The sequence below is a fragment of the Cryptotermes secundus genome, unplaced genomic scaffold (genome assembly GCF_002891405.2).
Source record: "Cryptotermes secundus unplaced genomic scaffold, Csec_1.0 scaffold2516, whole genome shotgun sequence".
Classification (NCBI taxonomy): Eukaryota; Metazoa; Arthropoda; class Insecta; order Blattodea; family Kalotermitidae; genus Cryptotermes; species Cryptotermes secundus.
The window spans coordinates 496,988-510,496 of record NW_019721805.1 but is presented as its reverse complement, the minus strand read 5'-3'; the positions used below and the strand labels follow the sequence as shown (position 1 = coordinate 510,496).

The following is a 13,509-nucleotide window of genomic DNA, read 5'->3' as shown; positions in this document are numbered from 1 at the left end:
TCACTTCTTTCTGTACTTCTTTCTCCGTCGGTTTCTTCCCTTTCTCTTTGCTGGCATTTCGTGCCACCCTCCCACCCACCTCCTTTCGTCTAACTTCACCTCGGGCAGAAATAGCCCCCGCGGACTGCTGGCGCCCCCCCCCCAGGCCCCCACGCACGCCCGATATCTGGCACGGATCAACTGCTCTCCCCTCCAGTCGCGCCGAGGCAGTCGGGCAGTGCGGATGCTGTGCGCAGGAAGTGGCCATGGACTCCACGCAGAAGCATGTGCTGCAGTGCGATGTGCTTTGTGTGTCCACCGGTTTGCTGTGGCCCGTGTAATTAGTTGAACTGAAAGTGTCGTAACTCCCAGATCACTGCTCGAAGAAACAGTTCAGTTTGTTTTCATACCAGTTTATATATCGGAGTAAAGACAGACACAGCGGGAACTTGGGACATTGAACACGTTAATAATAAAAACAGCCCACGGTTCTCTGCGGCATGTTACTGGAACTTCCGAGAGACGAGAGAGACGTGTCACGTGACCCAGACCAGCGCAATGATGACTACGGCCGATAATGCCTTCGTCAGCATGAAGTAAGGGTCACAGTGTTACAGTCGTGTAATTTCATTTTATAAAATTAAATACCGCGTTTTGTAATGCTAACACTTAAACCCGTTTACAAGACAGTGATCAATCGGTTGGTCGTTATAGTTGAGACAAAGTGCGGTTTCTCTGAGGTAGGAAAACTGAATTATTGTATTTTAGATTAATTTACTGCTTCAATGTAAAAATATGGCCAATTCATAGCTTATTCGTACGGAATTTTATTTTGTAAGTTCCAGGTGGTTGGTAGCCGGGTTTGAACCGCAGATAACATTAGAAGTTTGTACAGAGAATGCACTCTCGTGGCACAGTTCGCAACTAATTAAATGTCGCGATAAATCAGGGCCCTCACATCTCAGCCGCGAATCGTTCCACAGAGTGCACCAAATCGAACAGTTCTCAAGTTCCTCTAGTTCTTGCGGTGAAGGGTGTAGAGGGTGGTTCGGGGCTAGAAGCGGCGTACTCCAGCTGCCCCCAGGACACTAGTACAGGAAGGGTATCGAACAGAAAGAACCATAGCAAAGAACTGTCAGTCACATGGATTTGAGGTTCTCACACTACTGTCCTCTGGGACGCCGTGTGGTCCGGTAATTCACAGACGTTTCGGAGGAACGTGGGACCACCATTTTCATGGTAGAATAATTGGCCAAGCAACAGCAAAAACGGTGGCCGGTAGAAAATTTGCGTCTTGCTGTTACCAGTTTGGTTTACTCGACTCTGAAGGTGGAGGCAGTACGGTTCTCCGAAACGCCGATAAACTTACCGGCCTACACGGCGTCATATCACTGTGACATGTTTTAAGTTTACCAGATTATAGGAATTCGGGCAGAAGTGTCTAGGGGGGCCATATTACTACTGCAGGAGGGACCTTACACCAATGCTGGCTTTTCTTGAGAAGCTAACAGTTGCTCAGGCAATGAGGAAATTTACCGCCTTTAGGTGTTCAAGAAAGCAAGCCATTGTAAACCGTGATGAGCCGTATCAATACAATCAATTACATTTCTTTAAGACCCATCTTAATAATAATCTCCCATCCACACCAAGGTTTTCCAAGTGGTTTCTTTCTTGTAGGATTTTCGGCCAAAATATTATATGGATCTATCATGTTTCCCATGCCTGCTGCGTGTCCAGCACATCGCCCCTGATTTGATCACGCTAACAGTGGTGAGTGAAGAGCAGAAATTATGACCCCCACCCTCATTTTGCAGTTTTCTTCCTGTCAGCCCCCCCCCCAGAAAGGAAGGGTCCATGTTTGTGTAACTGGTTCCACGTGTAGCGTAGACGCGTCTGTTACGTAATGCGTAGTGATCTGAAATGAAAAATTGCTGGGTCAGAGGCTGCTGCCAGAGTTCTGTCTCCGATATTTTTCATACTTTTTTTAGTTCTTGATCGAATACTACGGAATAAGGGTGCCACCACCGCCACGCCCTCATGTTCACGTGATGATGACCTGCTTCGTTACATAGCCTAGTAGTAGTTGGTGTGACGTCTTGTGGCGTGTTTGAAGACGCTGTTAGTAGCTAGGCTATATATTGTTGGTCGACTGATACATAAATTGGAAAGGATTTGCAGAGAAGCCCAGAGGAAAAACCACGAAGAACCTCACTCAGGATAGCCGAGATTCGAACCGAGCACCTGCCAAAGGAGTCCAGGGCGTTACCTCATCGCCAGGCCTCTCTGTAATGTTGTGACCCACCAGCGAATCAAACGGCAGACGCTAATTTGACGAGGTTTCTGTTGATAGCGAAGCATGTGCTTGCACAGCCTGTCCGGGATTCCCCGCGTTTGTTATTTGCGGCCACACGTGCTTGCTTTGTCGAAAGCGCAGTGATTACTCGATGTGCTACCAGCGTCGAAATTCAGCATCTCGGATACCGTTAAGACGTACGGCGGATGATGGGTTGCGTGTGCCAGGTTTCCCTGCAACTGTTCTTCTACTGCGCATGTTTCGGCCCGATAAATATTTCGCAAATTACGTTTGAAATGCACGCAGAAACACACGTACATGCGGCCTTCATGTGAAGTGCCCCAAGTCTCTCTTGTGTAGTTCGGTAGAAAGTCTACTGACGCTTCGGAGGAACTTATCGTTGCCTTCTTCAAGGTCGAAGAGCGATCAAAAAAATCAGGAATAAGCAGGCGACAAATAGGGCCAGACGTGTTAAACCTCAGTAGACTGCGCTCTTCATTGTCAACGCTGTGAGAACCTCAGGACCAACGAGTGTACCATGTTACACACTAACCAGAATTTCTGGGACAGCCTCCAGTGTTGAACTTCGTGAAGATCCCAACAGTGGTTCCTTCTTTGTTACATAGGTCAGAGAGACGAGAAGATCTGTTAATGTATCGAGCGGGTTGGCATAGCGGTAGCACTATAGACCTGTATTCCGGAGGTGCTGGGTTTGAATCCCGGCCGGGGCACTGGTTGAGTGAGGTTTTCCATAGTTTTTATCAGTCTGTTGAGGCAGATATCGATCTAGTTCCTTGTTGAGGCTACAGCCGGTTCCTTGCAAATCCTTTCCAATTCATTAGTTTTCCTCCCATTCGACGGTGTGGAGTCTGGACACTGACAACGTTGTTGTCTAACCCACACACAGAAACGTTTTTATTTGCAGTTGTCGTTGGGATCGCGTCATAAAGGTGAATTACAGTTTTCCCACGGCGACATTTATTGTGAGAGTTAATTGACTCACTTTTTGTTTTGCATTTAGAGCAGTGTGTGGGGGCGCAATGCAAGAGATGGGGGGTGTCACGGACAGGCGCGTGGTTATCATTGGAATATCGCAAGAGCAATAATAACGGCTACAAAACGTACGTAATTTCCGGCTTGCAGTGATGTAACACTCATGGGATTGTTCTCACAGACTCACACCTCCCCCCTCCCCCCTACTCATACTCTTCTAGACTCTGCTGTGTCTGTTTCTCCTTCACTTTCAGCTGACCACTGTTTTCCAGTTCTGCCTTACCCGTCTACTTCAGAGCTATTCGTTTTATGAAACGGACCCCTCTCCCCCGAAATAAACCAAAGCAGCGGAATGCCCGAACTGAAGCAACAAGGGAACCCCTCAAAGGCAATTTCAAGTCTTCTTTGAGATTGAGACGAAATATTAGTTTCGAGCTTAAAAGTGAACCTGTGTAGCTGTTACGGCGATCCATAAAATGGAGCAACATTTAAATCTCAAGAGGGCACTGGTATATGTATCCGTAAGGTTAACCCAGGGCCGCGCCATAGCTCAAGCGGTTAGTCGCTGGCTTCCCACCGCGGCGGCCCGGGTCTGATCAAGTGGGATTTGTGGTGGACAAAGTGGCGCTGGGGCAGGTTTTCTCCGAGTACTTCGGTTTCCCCTGCCAATCTTCATTCCACCAATTGCTCCACAATCACCCTCACCTATCATCTGGGGCTGGTACAGTAGGCCAGAAGTGGCCGCAGTACAAGGGACTTAGTCCCACCCCACTAGCAATAAAAAAAAAGGTTAACCCAGAAATAACCTCAGTGCGTCTCTGCCAAGCAGTGTACATGTATGTGAGTATGCGTTATGATTTGACCGTAAACAGCATCAACAGCTTTCTCTTTGTACCATAGACGCATTGTGTTTTCTGTGAGATAGAACTGAGCGTCTAAATATTATTTAGATGAACAGCAGGTTTCGAAGGGTTGCCAACTTTACAGTGAATGGCGTTTCTTTTCTTTGCAGGACGAGCAGTTCGCTGCAGTTGGCCCATCCATGGATGGAGTTGTGGTTTCGTTGTTGATTTTGTGTTGAATGGTGAGAACAGCCGACACGTCGCCTCTGACATTCTCCGTGAACTCGTGTGGGAAGCCAGTAGCCTCGAACCCCATCTTGATGACAGCGTCGGTTATGAATCATAAGCTGACAGAGACAGAAAGACAAGAGACTGTCAGAAGTAGGTCACTGTGTACATCTGTGAAGCAACGAGAAACATTTCCACGGTAGGAATCGGTTTGCAGTCCTCTAGGTACTTTTATTTTAATAATTTCCCAAAGTAGCCGTTTTACATCACCAGCCTAGATAAGTGAGTTGCATTGTCTTCCTGTTGCTTCAAGCAGCAGTCGCTACGTGCAGTGTTTGCGAATTGTCAGCCACGAAAGCAATTGCATTAGTAATTCAGGCGATAAGACCGAACTACATATGTATATATGTTGAACAGAAAGCTAAAATTATTTTACAAAAACAAAACAGTGAAGGAAGGGTTATCTATAAAGGTTAACCCCTCCCTTGGCTTGTGCTTCTCCAACCGGCAAGCAGACATCAGGCCAAGTAAACTAAGTTAACTTGCTTCGTTAACTGACGAAGATTCCGCAAGAGTTTCAGAGCTTCTAGCGGATAAAGTCTGGATGGTTTCTCTTTCTCTTCACTGCCCCCGTTCCCTCAAACCTCGACTGAACCTCGACACAACTGTAACTCGCTCTCTCAATTACACTGGCAGCGCTTATCAGTTCTCGTGTTGATCTTTTGAACAGAGCGCAGTGGTAGTTAGAGATAATTCCCCCTACTCGTCCACAACCTTCCTCCCTCCCCTCCTCATCTTCGTCCCTCCTCTAGTCATCACAACAGAGCTTAGTAATCACCAGCGTTAACGATTTTCCTAAAAGAAACACAGATAATTGGTGCGACATTATCCAACAATAATCAAGTTGCCTCAAGTGACTTTACTGCCCGGATGGGCAACGACCAGTCAAACTGGTCAGCCCCTTGTGGCAGGACATGTTCACCAGTCACCGTCTGGGGACACCAGCACAGAAACAATAATCCACCACCGGATATCATCGCCGATCAGCGACAGAGCTACACCAGACAATCGCAGTTGCACGAACTCGCCGAAGAAACTCAAGTTTTCTCCTCCCCCGCCGTCCCCTCCACCGTCTCACAGATCCAGATCAGCGTTATCTCTCGACAAGAGCTGGGCGACCACGAAGTGCAAGACAAGCGCCAATCATGCCAAGTGCTCGGCTCGAGTTGCAGCGTCAAGTGCTGACGGCAGCAGTAAACGTCGCACCAGACCGCCTGCTCTAGCAAGGCGCTCGGCTAGTTGCTGTCTCAAGCTCTACACGATGAAGCTGAAGGAACGGCTTGTCCTCGGCTTCAGCATCACCGCTGTCCTCTTCACCCTCATACTGGTCGTCGATCTGCAGATGGACCTGGGCATGTCCGGACATCATCTTGTTCCTAGTCACGGCCGTGTTAAGTTCGGCAACGGCGGTGTGGACGGCCCGGGGTCTGCGTATAACAGCTTCCGCAAGCGTTTCTTGCAGAGAAGCAACAATGGCTCTCGTGAGATCTCGTCTGGTGGTGCCACAACCAGCAACAGTGTACCAGCGTCGCAGCAGCAAGATGGTGGGCACAACGGAAGTGTTCTCGGGGCTGATGGACGCAAAGTGGCAGCTGCGACTGTGGGGCAGGAACCGCACGACGACTTCAGTGATTTGCTTGACTATGTGCTGAACAACGCGGCCGAAGTGGACGGCCCCGCCAAGTCCAGTGCGGCCGTTCCCACGAGACGTCATAATCCCACGTTGGGAGAACTCATGGACATCCCGGCAAGGTAAGCCCACATCTTCATATCTCTATATTGAGATGCTCCTACAGTTCAGTAAGCTTGCCTCACTATTAATTCTAATTAATCGTTTGTTATGTACACGAAGGGTCGAAAGTGGCCCTGTTGGGGTCGTTATGGCCGAGGTTCTCACCCCGGTGGCTGGGAAGAGTTATGTCTTCTGGGGTATAACGCCTTGTAGTCCGTTAAAAGCTAACCGACGCTATGGAGAAACATAAGCTTTGCTTTTTGCCAGCTTCACGTTGGTTTCTTGCTTGGCTTACTTTTCGACCCTCATGATGGAAGCGACATGTTCCTGCGAAACATCATCGACTTTCAGCGAATTACACTGCGATATATCCCGGAAGACACGACTCTTCAAGGTTTAGTGCACGTCTGCTGTAGTGAGTCTGTAAAGAAAGTGGTACGAAGCCAGAGACAGACAAGACACATGGACGGATCTGTGCAAGGACTTTCAGTATACACTCTCTCGTCGACTTACGACCACAAAAAAATAAGAGATGATTAAAATGTAAAATTTTTAAAAATAAATTATAAAGATAAAAAGATTAGAAAGGTTAAAACATACTGTTAATAAATATATGGCCGACAGACGACCAGATCGACTTACGACCTGTTAGTCAGAACGGAAGTCGGTCGTAAGTTGACGACCAAATGTAGTTCTATGGCATAGGGCTGGGGCACACCAAAGAAACTGGCAACTGCAACGCAACCGCAAGGCGAGAATTGTTATCAGCCTGAGTTGAACACATGTTACTGAATGGAGCAGCGCAAATTGAGGAAAGGGCGACGCAACTCGCGGAATTCTGAGAAACCCAACTTCCAGGCAATGGAGCATGCCAGTCGCGTTGCCGCGCGGTTTCCGAGTGTCAGCTGTTCTGTAACATACTTCAGTTATTCATTTGTTTCTTAAGATGGCACGAAAGGTTGACGAAGCAGCCAATTTTGTTTTTGTGCAGTTAATTGAGCAAGAGCCTGGTATATATGACAAACGCCAACCAGACTATGCTAGGCAGGACAAATATATTTGGCTTGGGAAAGAATTTCTCATGAGACGAAGGAGTCTGGCTGCAGGTTAAGTTCATTCGAAATAATATAAGCGCCCCAGATTAAGTTGTCACAGAAGAAGGGACGCACCCAATGTTTTCTTGCCCTAAGCATCCTGTTGCATTAATATATCATTTATTTCACATATGTTTCCGTCTTAAATGCAACTTACTGTATAGTCGCCCTTCTGCCACACTACATGGTTCTACTGTATACGGCCTTCATGAGGTGTCTTCTGTCCTGCTAAAATTGTTGCACTGTATGTCAGAATTTCTTATCGCGCGTGAACGCGGTATTTCATGATTAAGTAAATTGACCTTAATTAAAACAAATTAATTAACATATTTTCCTTATAGTCGTCGTCTTCTCTTCTCGCGCCGTCCCAACCGTCTTAGCTACCACCATATTGTGACAAGATCGGTATTATTATCTTCCATTGCAGAAGGTAAAATTTTAAAATTAATTAAAATTCGCTTAGTGGGGGTCTGAAGTCCAAATGGGTCAACTCGGCACGCCGGCCACTGATTGGCCTATTGTAGCCTGCCCCGAGTGATTATGATGATGGAGAATTTGGTGGAATGAAGATGGGCAGGGGAAACCGAAGTACTTGGAGAAAACCCGCCCTAGCCCCACTTTGTCCACCACAAATCCCACTTGACCAGACCCGGGATCGAACCCGGGCCGCCGCAGAGGGAAGCCAGCGACTAACCGCTTGAGCTATGGTGCGGCCTTTGCAGAAGGTAAGTGCACGAAAATATAAAATACAATCATGCATTACGTCAGACGAACACACACACTTCAGGTGTGCCATGCACACCGGCCGCCCTTTACTCCCAGGAAGATTCTTGTTAGAGGCCGTAGTGCCTATAGTGCGGCTGGACAGATTAGGTCAACTGAAAAATGTAATGACCTCATCGGGAAACGAACCCCGCGACTTTCGTGCTCTTAGCCGCGTGTCTCCCCCCCNGCGTGTAGACCTTAAGTAAAGCGCGTGTTATTGTTCGATTTTAACCCAAATTGGAATTGCCTGATAACTTCTAGCGACGGACGGACGAACAAATATGGCAGTGCGCTGCGGCTTGTGAAGAATAGCCGGAAGGGGGATGAGAACTGTGGACCCGACCGACGGGTGGGGGAAATTGAACTCTGTACACTTCCGTTAAAAGGGAAGAGGTTTGGAGCTGTTTGCTTTCTGCGTCCTTCAGTACACCACAGTGCCCCCGTCCTTATGACTGATAATGGGAACTGCAGTCAGCAAAGAGATGCAGCTCCGTCGCGACGCCCAGCATACGTTTTAGATTTGCGACCCAGAATATGGGCTTACTGTTATTATGCGGCGTATCTGCATGTGTGGTGCTAGGGTAAGAAGGGGGGACATGTAGCACGCATGGAACAGATTATAAGTGCTTCGAAAATAACAGTTGAAAACATCTGAAAGGAAGAAAGTAGTTTCAGACCTAGAATAATATTAAAATGTGTGGTTTGAGTCTCACGACCGTAACTGTGAAGGTTACCGTCTTCTGGGGTGTGATGCCGTGTAGTCTAGTAGATTTTTGCCAGCGTTTCGGATGAAACTGCTGCTTCCATCTTCAGGGTAGAATACTCAGGCGCACCGGAAGAAGGGTCAGTTCTATAGGGAAGGGAGAAGTAAGATAAGCGCCCTCTTCTAGTGGATGTACCCGCCGAACCCGAGATGAGGTGACGTCACATTGCAGTGGCGCATCTGACAAGTGTCGCACTTGTTCTGAGTAAAGGTCAGGTGACGCAGGAAGAACAGACACAAGGAAGAGCGAGGCTTGAAATGTCGCTTTTAAGCACATTGGTAACTATACATACCGCCTACGGTAGTAACAAGAAGCTCTGTTTTTCCCACCTGTTGCATCTGTGTGACGCGTGTGGTTCTCAGCAGACAGCAATAATTTCATCCGGATTAGCGGAGCAAAAGATAGCCATAAAAGACCAACAAAAGCCTAGAAACAAATAAATGGAGAATTTAATAATACAGATAGTGCTGATGAAAATAAATAAAAAAAATCACTGTAGAGCCTTCCTTGAAAAACTATATAAAGACAAGAATCCGAAATCCATGGTCTCCTTCATCCAGCTGAATCCAATCTCGGATGTTTCCTTGCGCGGTTTCAGTCTCTCCAGCTGCCCTCACCACAGTCTGAAAGTCCTCTTGCTCTAACCCCATGTGCCTTTCAGAGTATGTACTCGGCTGTGAACAGCGTCTTATCATTTTGCCATCCTGAGTATCCGCATCCGGGCTAACTGTCCGTCCGAAGTACGCACACGGTACAGACTAGGTAAAGGTGTCAAAGCAACAGCCAGACAAGGACTGACGTTAGGGTTCGCGTGTTTAATCCCAGAGTGCGGGATAGAAGCCTTGCGACCGGCCAACTCAGTCAAGGTTTCCCGTGGTTTTCCTCGGTCCTACAGCAAATGCACGTTGCACTGCACGCCGTAAAGCCCAGTTCATGTTCTTTTCTCTATTCATACACGTTCACCTGCTACACTTCCCAACGTTTTACCCTATTTCAAATGTACCTCTACAAGAAGCACAAGCGGCCTGGGAACCTTCAAAGCAGGACAGTGTTTCTGCTCCCCCGCCCAAACGTGTTTCACACGCTCCCCCCCCCGTCCCATTATATGCATCAATGGGGGCGGCATGTTGTGACCCTGTGCTTGGCACTTTCCGCGACATCAGCGCCACTGCGGAGGGATTTCCGTTCCCAGTGACAGGCATTCATATGTCGTTTTGTTAATAACCGCCGAAATGACGAATGGAGTTCTCTGTCGGGAAGCGTCAACTTCGTGCCCATGAAGTTCACATCTGGAGGAGTTAAGTACTGTCCAACTTCTAGGGCTCAATCGATAGCGTTATCCAGAGCAATTTATACACAGAATCAATTATTGAAATTTCAATTACTCGCGCCCAGACTTGAACTTCAGCTTCAGTCTCCTGACTACCCTAATGTCAAGGAGGATGACATGGGCAGGGCATGTAGAATGGGGAGACATGCAAACTGTTGGTTCAGAAAGGCTGGAGGGATGAGACTGTTTGGAAGACGGAGACGTAAGGTGTCGGGTGTTAATAAGAGGGGGGCGTCAGTAAACAGGTCACAAATGGAAGTAAAACAGTAACAGGTTTTCTCTGTATATCACTAGGTAGCAGCACAGTCCAGCTTCATGACAGTCTAGGTAGCAGACGTGCATGCGAATGTTCAGAGGCTGGTTTCAGTAGTTAAAATGGCGACAGTGCTTGAGAATTTACTCCATAAGAGAAACGTTCTTTTCTGCGTTTTCGTGGGCAAAATGACTCACTGCAAAGGATATTCGTAAAGAAATGTTTCCTGTTTATTGCGGGAAGTGTTTGTCACGTAAAGCGGTTCAGACTGCTGGCAAGTGTCGAGGTTGACACGGAGGTGCGGAAATGGCTGAGACAACAGTCAAAAGACTTCTATGCTGCGGTTTCGACGCACCGGTAAAGCGATGGGACAAGTGTATCAGTGTTGGTGGAAGATATGTCGAGAAATAAATGTCTTTCCCAGGTTGGAATATCACATTTTTTTTACGTTTTATATCCATTTGTGACCTGTTTATGCTTAAAAGGCGAGAAATATCTTTATCATTTGAGCGACTAGTAGCTTCTCAAGAAGGACTCGACTCCTTGGAGTTACTTTCCCAGTCTGGCCTGAAATCAAGAGTCTTACGGTAGTACACAGTTCACCAAGCGGGTTAGCAAAGCGATAGCGCTGTATTCTTCGTATTTGGGGGGGGGGTGTTGCTTGGATCGAATTTCTGCCCGGACACTCGCGATAGTTATTGAGGGTTTTCGTGATTTTTCCCAGTCGTTCCAGGAAAGCGTGGGGCTAATACAGTGGGTCACATCTATCCAAGTACTCACAAACATCGGCTCCTTTCCGATGCCTTATGTGTGGGAACTGATTCCCTGAAGTGAGTTGTATTTCTTGCTCTAAAGGTGCCCAGGCACTGCTCGCTTCTCCTTGTACAGACAGTTTAGAGAGAAGGTAAACGTGGGAAGTGTAGAAAGAGGGTAATGTGTCGGGAAGTGCCGTTGTCAGTTTATAACCAGAGGAAAGAAATTGAGAAGGTTGTTTACTCTGATATGAATTTGGTATTTTATGAACTCATCCAAATGATACTATATACAAATTTAAGCTTCTATCGCACAGAAAACACACAGCGTCTCCATTACAAAGAACAACCAGTTAAAGTTATTCAAGGAGGCAATCGCGGCTATTTCGAGACTCCTGCGTAACATACACATACACTTCGTGCACAACACGAGGAGTTTTCTTGTTCACCGAGTAAGCAGATGGTACATATAGTTACCACCGAGTTTTATTTAAAGGATTAAAGTACACGACCGCAGTTGTCAATGTGCGAAGTAGATCATAATTATACATCAGGATTCATGTCTTTGTGGAAGCGACGCCGTGTAGTTTGGCAGACAGAGACCAACGTTTCAGAGGTACCTTTGTACCAGACTGCACGGCCTCACATCCCAGAAGAGTGTAAAATTCATAGTGACCGCTGTGAGAACCTCAAATCTTCCATTTAATTATTTGCTTCCACCGTCTTTCTGTTGGAGCGTGCGAGCCCTGTCCGACGGGATGAAGGGAATTCTTAATTTGCAGTTTTAATAAGCTTCGAAACAAAGTACATAAGCCCTACGAGTGGCAACACAAAAACGCTTTTTAAATATTCAGAGTGGAAATGTTTGTATGCCTTTCCTCTGCAAGGCGTTTCTTCGTTTGGCATGTTTGGTACACCCATATTCATTTGTCTTGACACTCGTTAGCCTGGTCTCTTTTCATAAGGAAAATAACAGTCCTATAAAATCGCCATGATGTCCGCGTGTTTGTGTATGCCACTTCTTTCCAGTTCTCAGTCAGACCGATTTTAACGAAATTCGGTAAGGCCGCAGCAACGCTGTACTTTTAATTCTGTGCAGTCAGTAGGTCCCAGTAATAACATGGCGGACGTACCAACTTTTGAAATACCGACGACTTTTATGTTAGGATTCTTAAGTGATGTATGTTAATAAGGCATGCAAAAATATGCAGCTCTGTTGGCGTGATTTCCTAGAAAATCCTAATTGTATTCCTCAGAATCATGAAGTCCGTGTAAATATTTTAAATCTCAATCCGTACCTCACAGGAAACATTACGTCTCCGCTACAGAGCCCAACCGGTTAATGTTGTTTAGGGAAACAGCCGCTGTTTATTGTGAGAACCATACGGAACACACAGATACACTCTATGGGCAGAATGCAGAGTTTTAGTATGTTCAGTCCATACCTCACAGGAAACATTACGTCTCAGCTACAAAGCCCAACCAGTTCATGCTGTTTAGGGAAACAGCCGCTGTTTACTGTGAGAACCACACGGAACACACAGACACACTCTGTGGGCAGAATGCAAAGTTTTAGTATGTTCAGTACGTACCTCACAGGAAACATTACGTCTCCGCTACAAAGCCCAACCGGTTAATGCTGTTTAGGGAAACAGCCGCTGTTTATTGTGAGAACCATACGGAACACACAGACACACTCTGTGGGCAGAATGCAGAGTTTTAGTATGTTCAGTCCGTACCTCACAGGAAACATTACGTCTCCGCTACAAAGCCCAACCGGTTAATGCTGTTTAGGGAAACAGCCGCTGTTTATTGTGAGAACCATACGGAATACACAGATACACTCTGTGGGCGGAAAGCAGAGTTTTAGTATGTTAATGCACGTGTTACGTGCAGTTGCACTAAGTTGAAAAGGTTTCGATCCCGCGTCTGGTCAAGTGGGATTTGTGGTGGACAGAGTGGGGCTGGGGCTGGTTTTGCCCCGAGAACTTCGGTTTCCCCTCCCAATCTTCATTCCACCAAATTCTCCAGTATCATAATCACCCGGGGCAGTTACAATAGGCCAATCAGTGGCCGCCGTGCCGAGTGGACCCAGCTGGGCTCCGCCCCCCAACTAAGCGAATTAAAAAAAAAAGCTGTAAAGGCAAAATACATGATGTGCGTCATTTGTATTTGTTTTTCCATTAAATTAAAGCGCTTACTATAAAACAGCGAAGCTGCGGTCACGAAATGGGACGCCATTGCGTGGAATAACAGAAGCAGCATTAAATACACATCCGAGTTGGTATGGAATTGGAAACTGAAACTTTTAAAGGGCATTTGCATGTTTGGTTTTTTAAACCTTTAAAATACAGTGGTTACTATATGTACCACCAGCTGAGACGGTTCCACACTGCTGCAGATGTGGGCGTGGCGATGGCTTTT

At 46.8% G+C, this 13,509-nt stretch overlaps 1 protein-coding gene across 2 annotated transcripts in view; it reads left to right on the top strand.

Moving 5' to 3' along the window:
• Positions 1–203: 203 nt before the first annotated feature.
• LOC111861231 (extracellular serine/threonine protein CG31145) overlaps positions 204–13,509 on the top strand; it is a 162,455-nt gene continuing 149,149 nt past the window's right edge. Inside the window, exons 1-2 of one of the 2 annotated variants that reach the window (XM_023845629.2) lie at positions 204–575; positions 4,278–6,147. In XM_023845629.2, the coding sequence (XP_023701397.1) occupies positions 5,657–6,147 (491 nt within the window). In that variant the 5' untranslated portion in view covers positions 204–575; positions 4,278–5,656. Of the gene's footprint in view, positions 576–629; positions 720–4,277; positions 6,148–13,509 lie in introns of those variants that run through there. The other variant, XM_023845631.1, reaches the window with a different exon arrangement.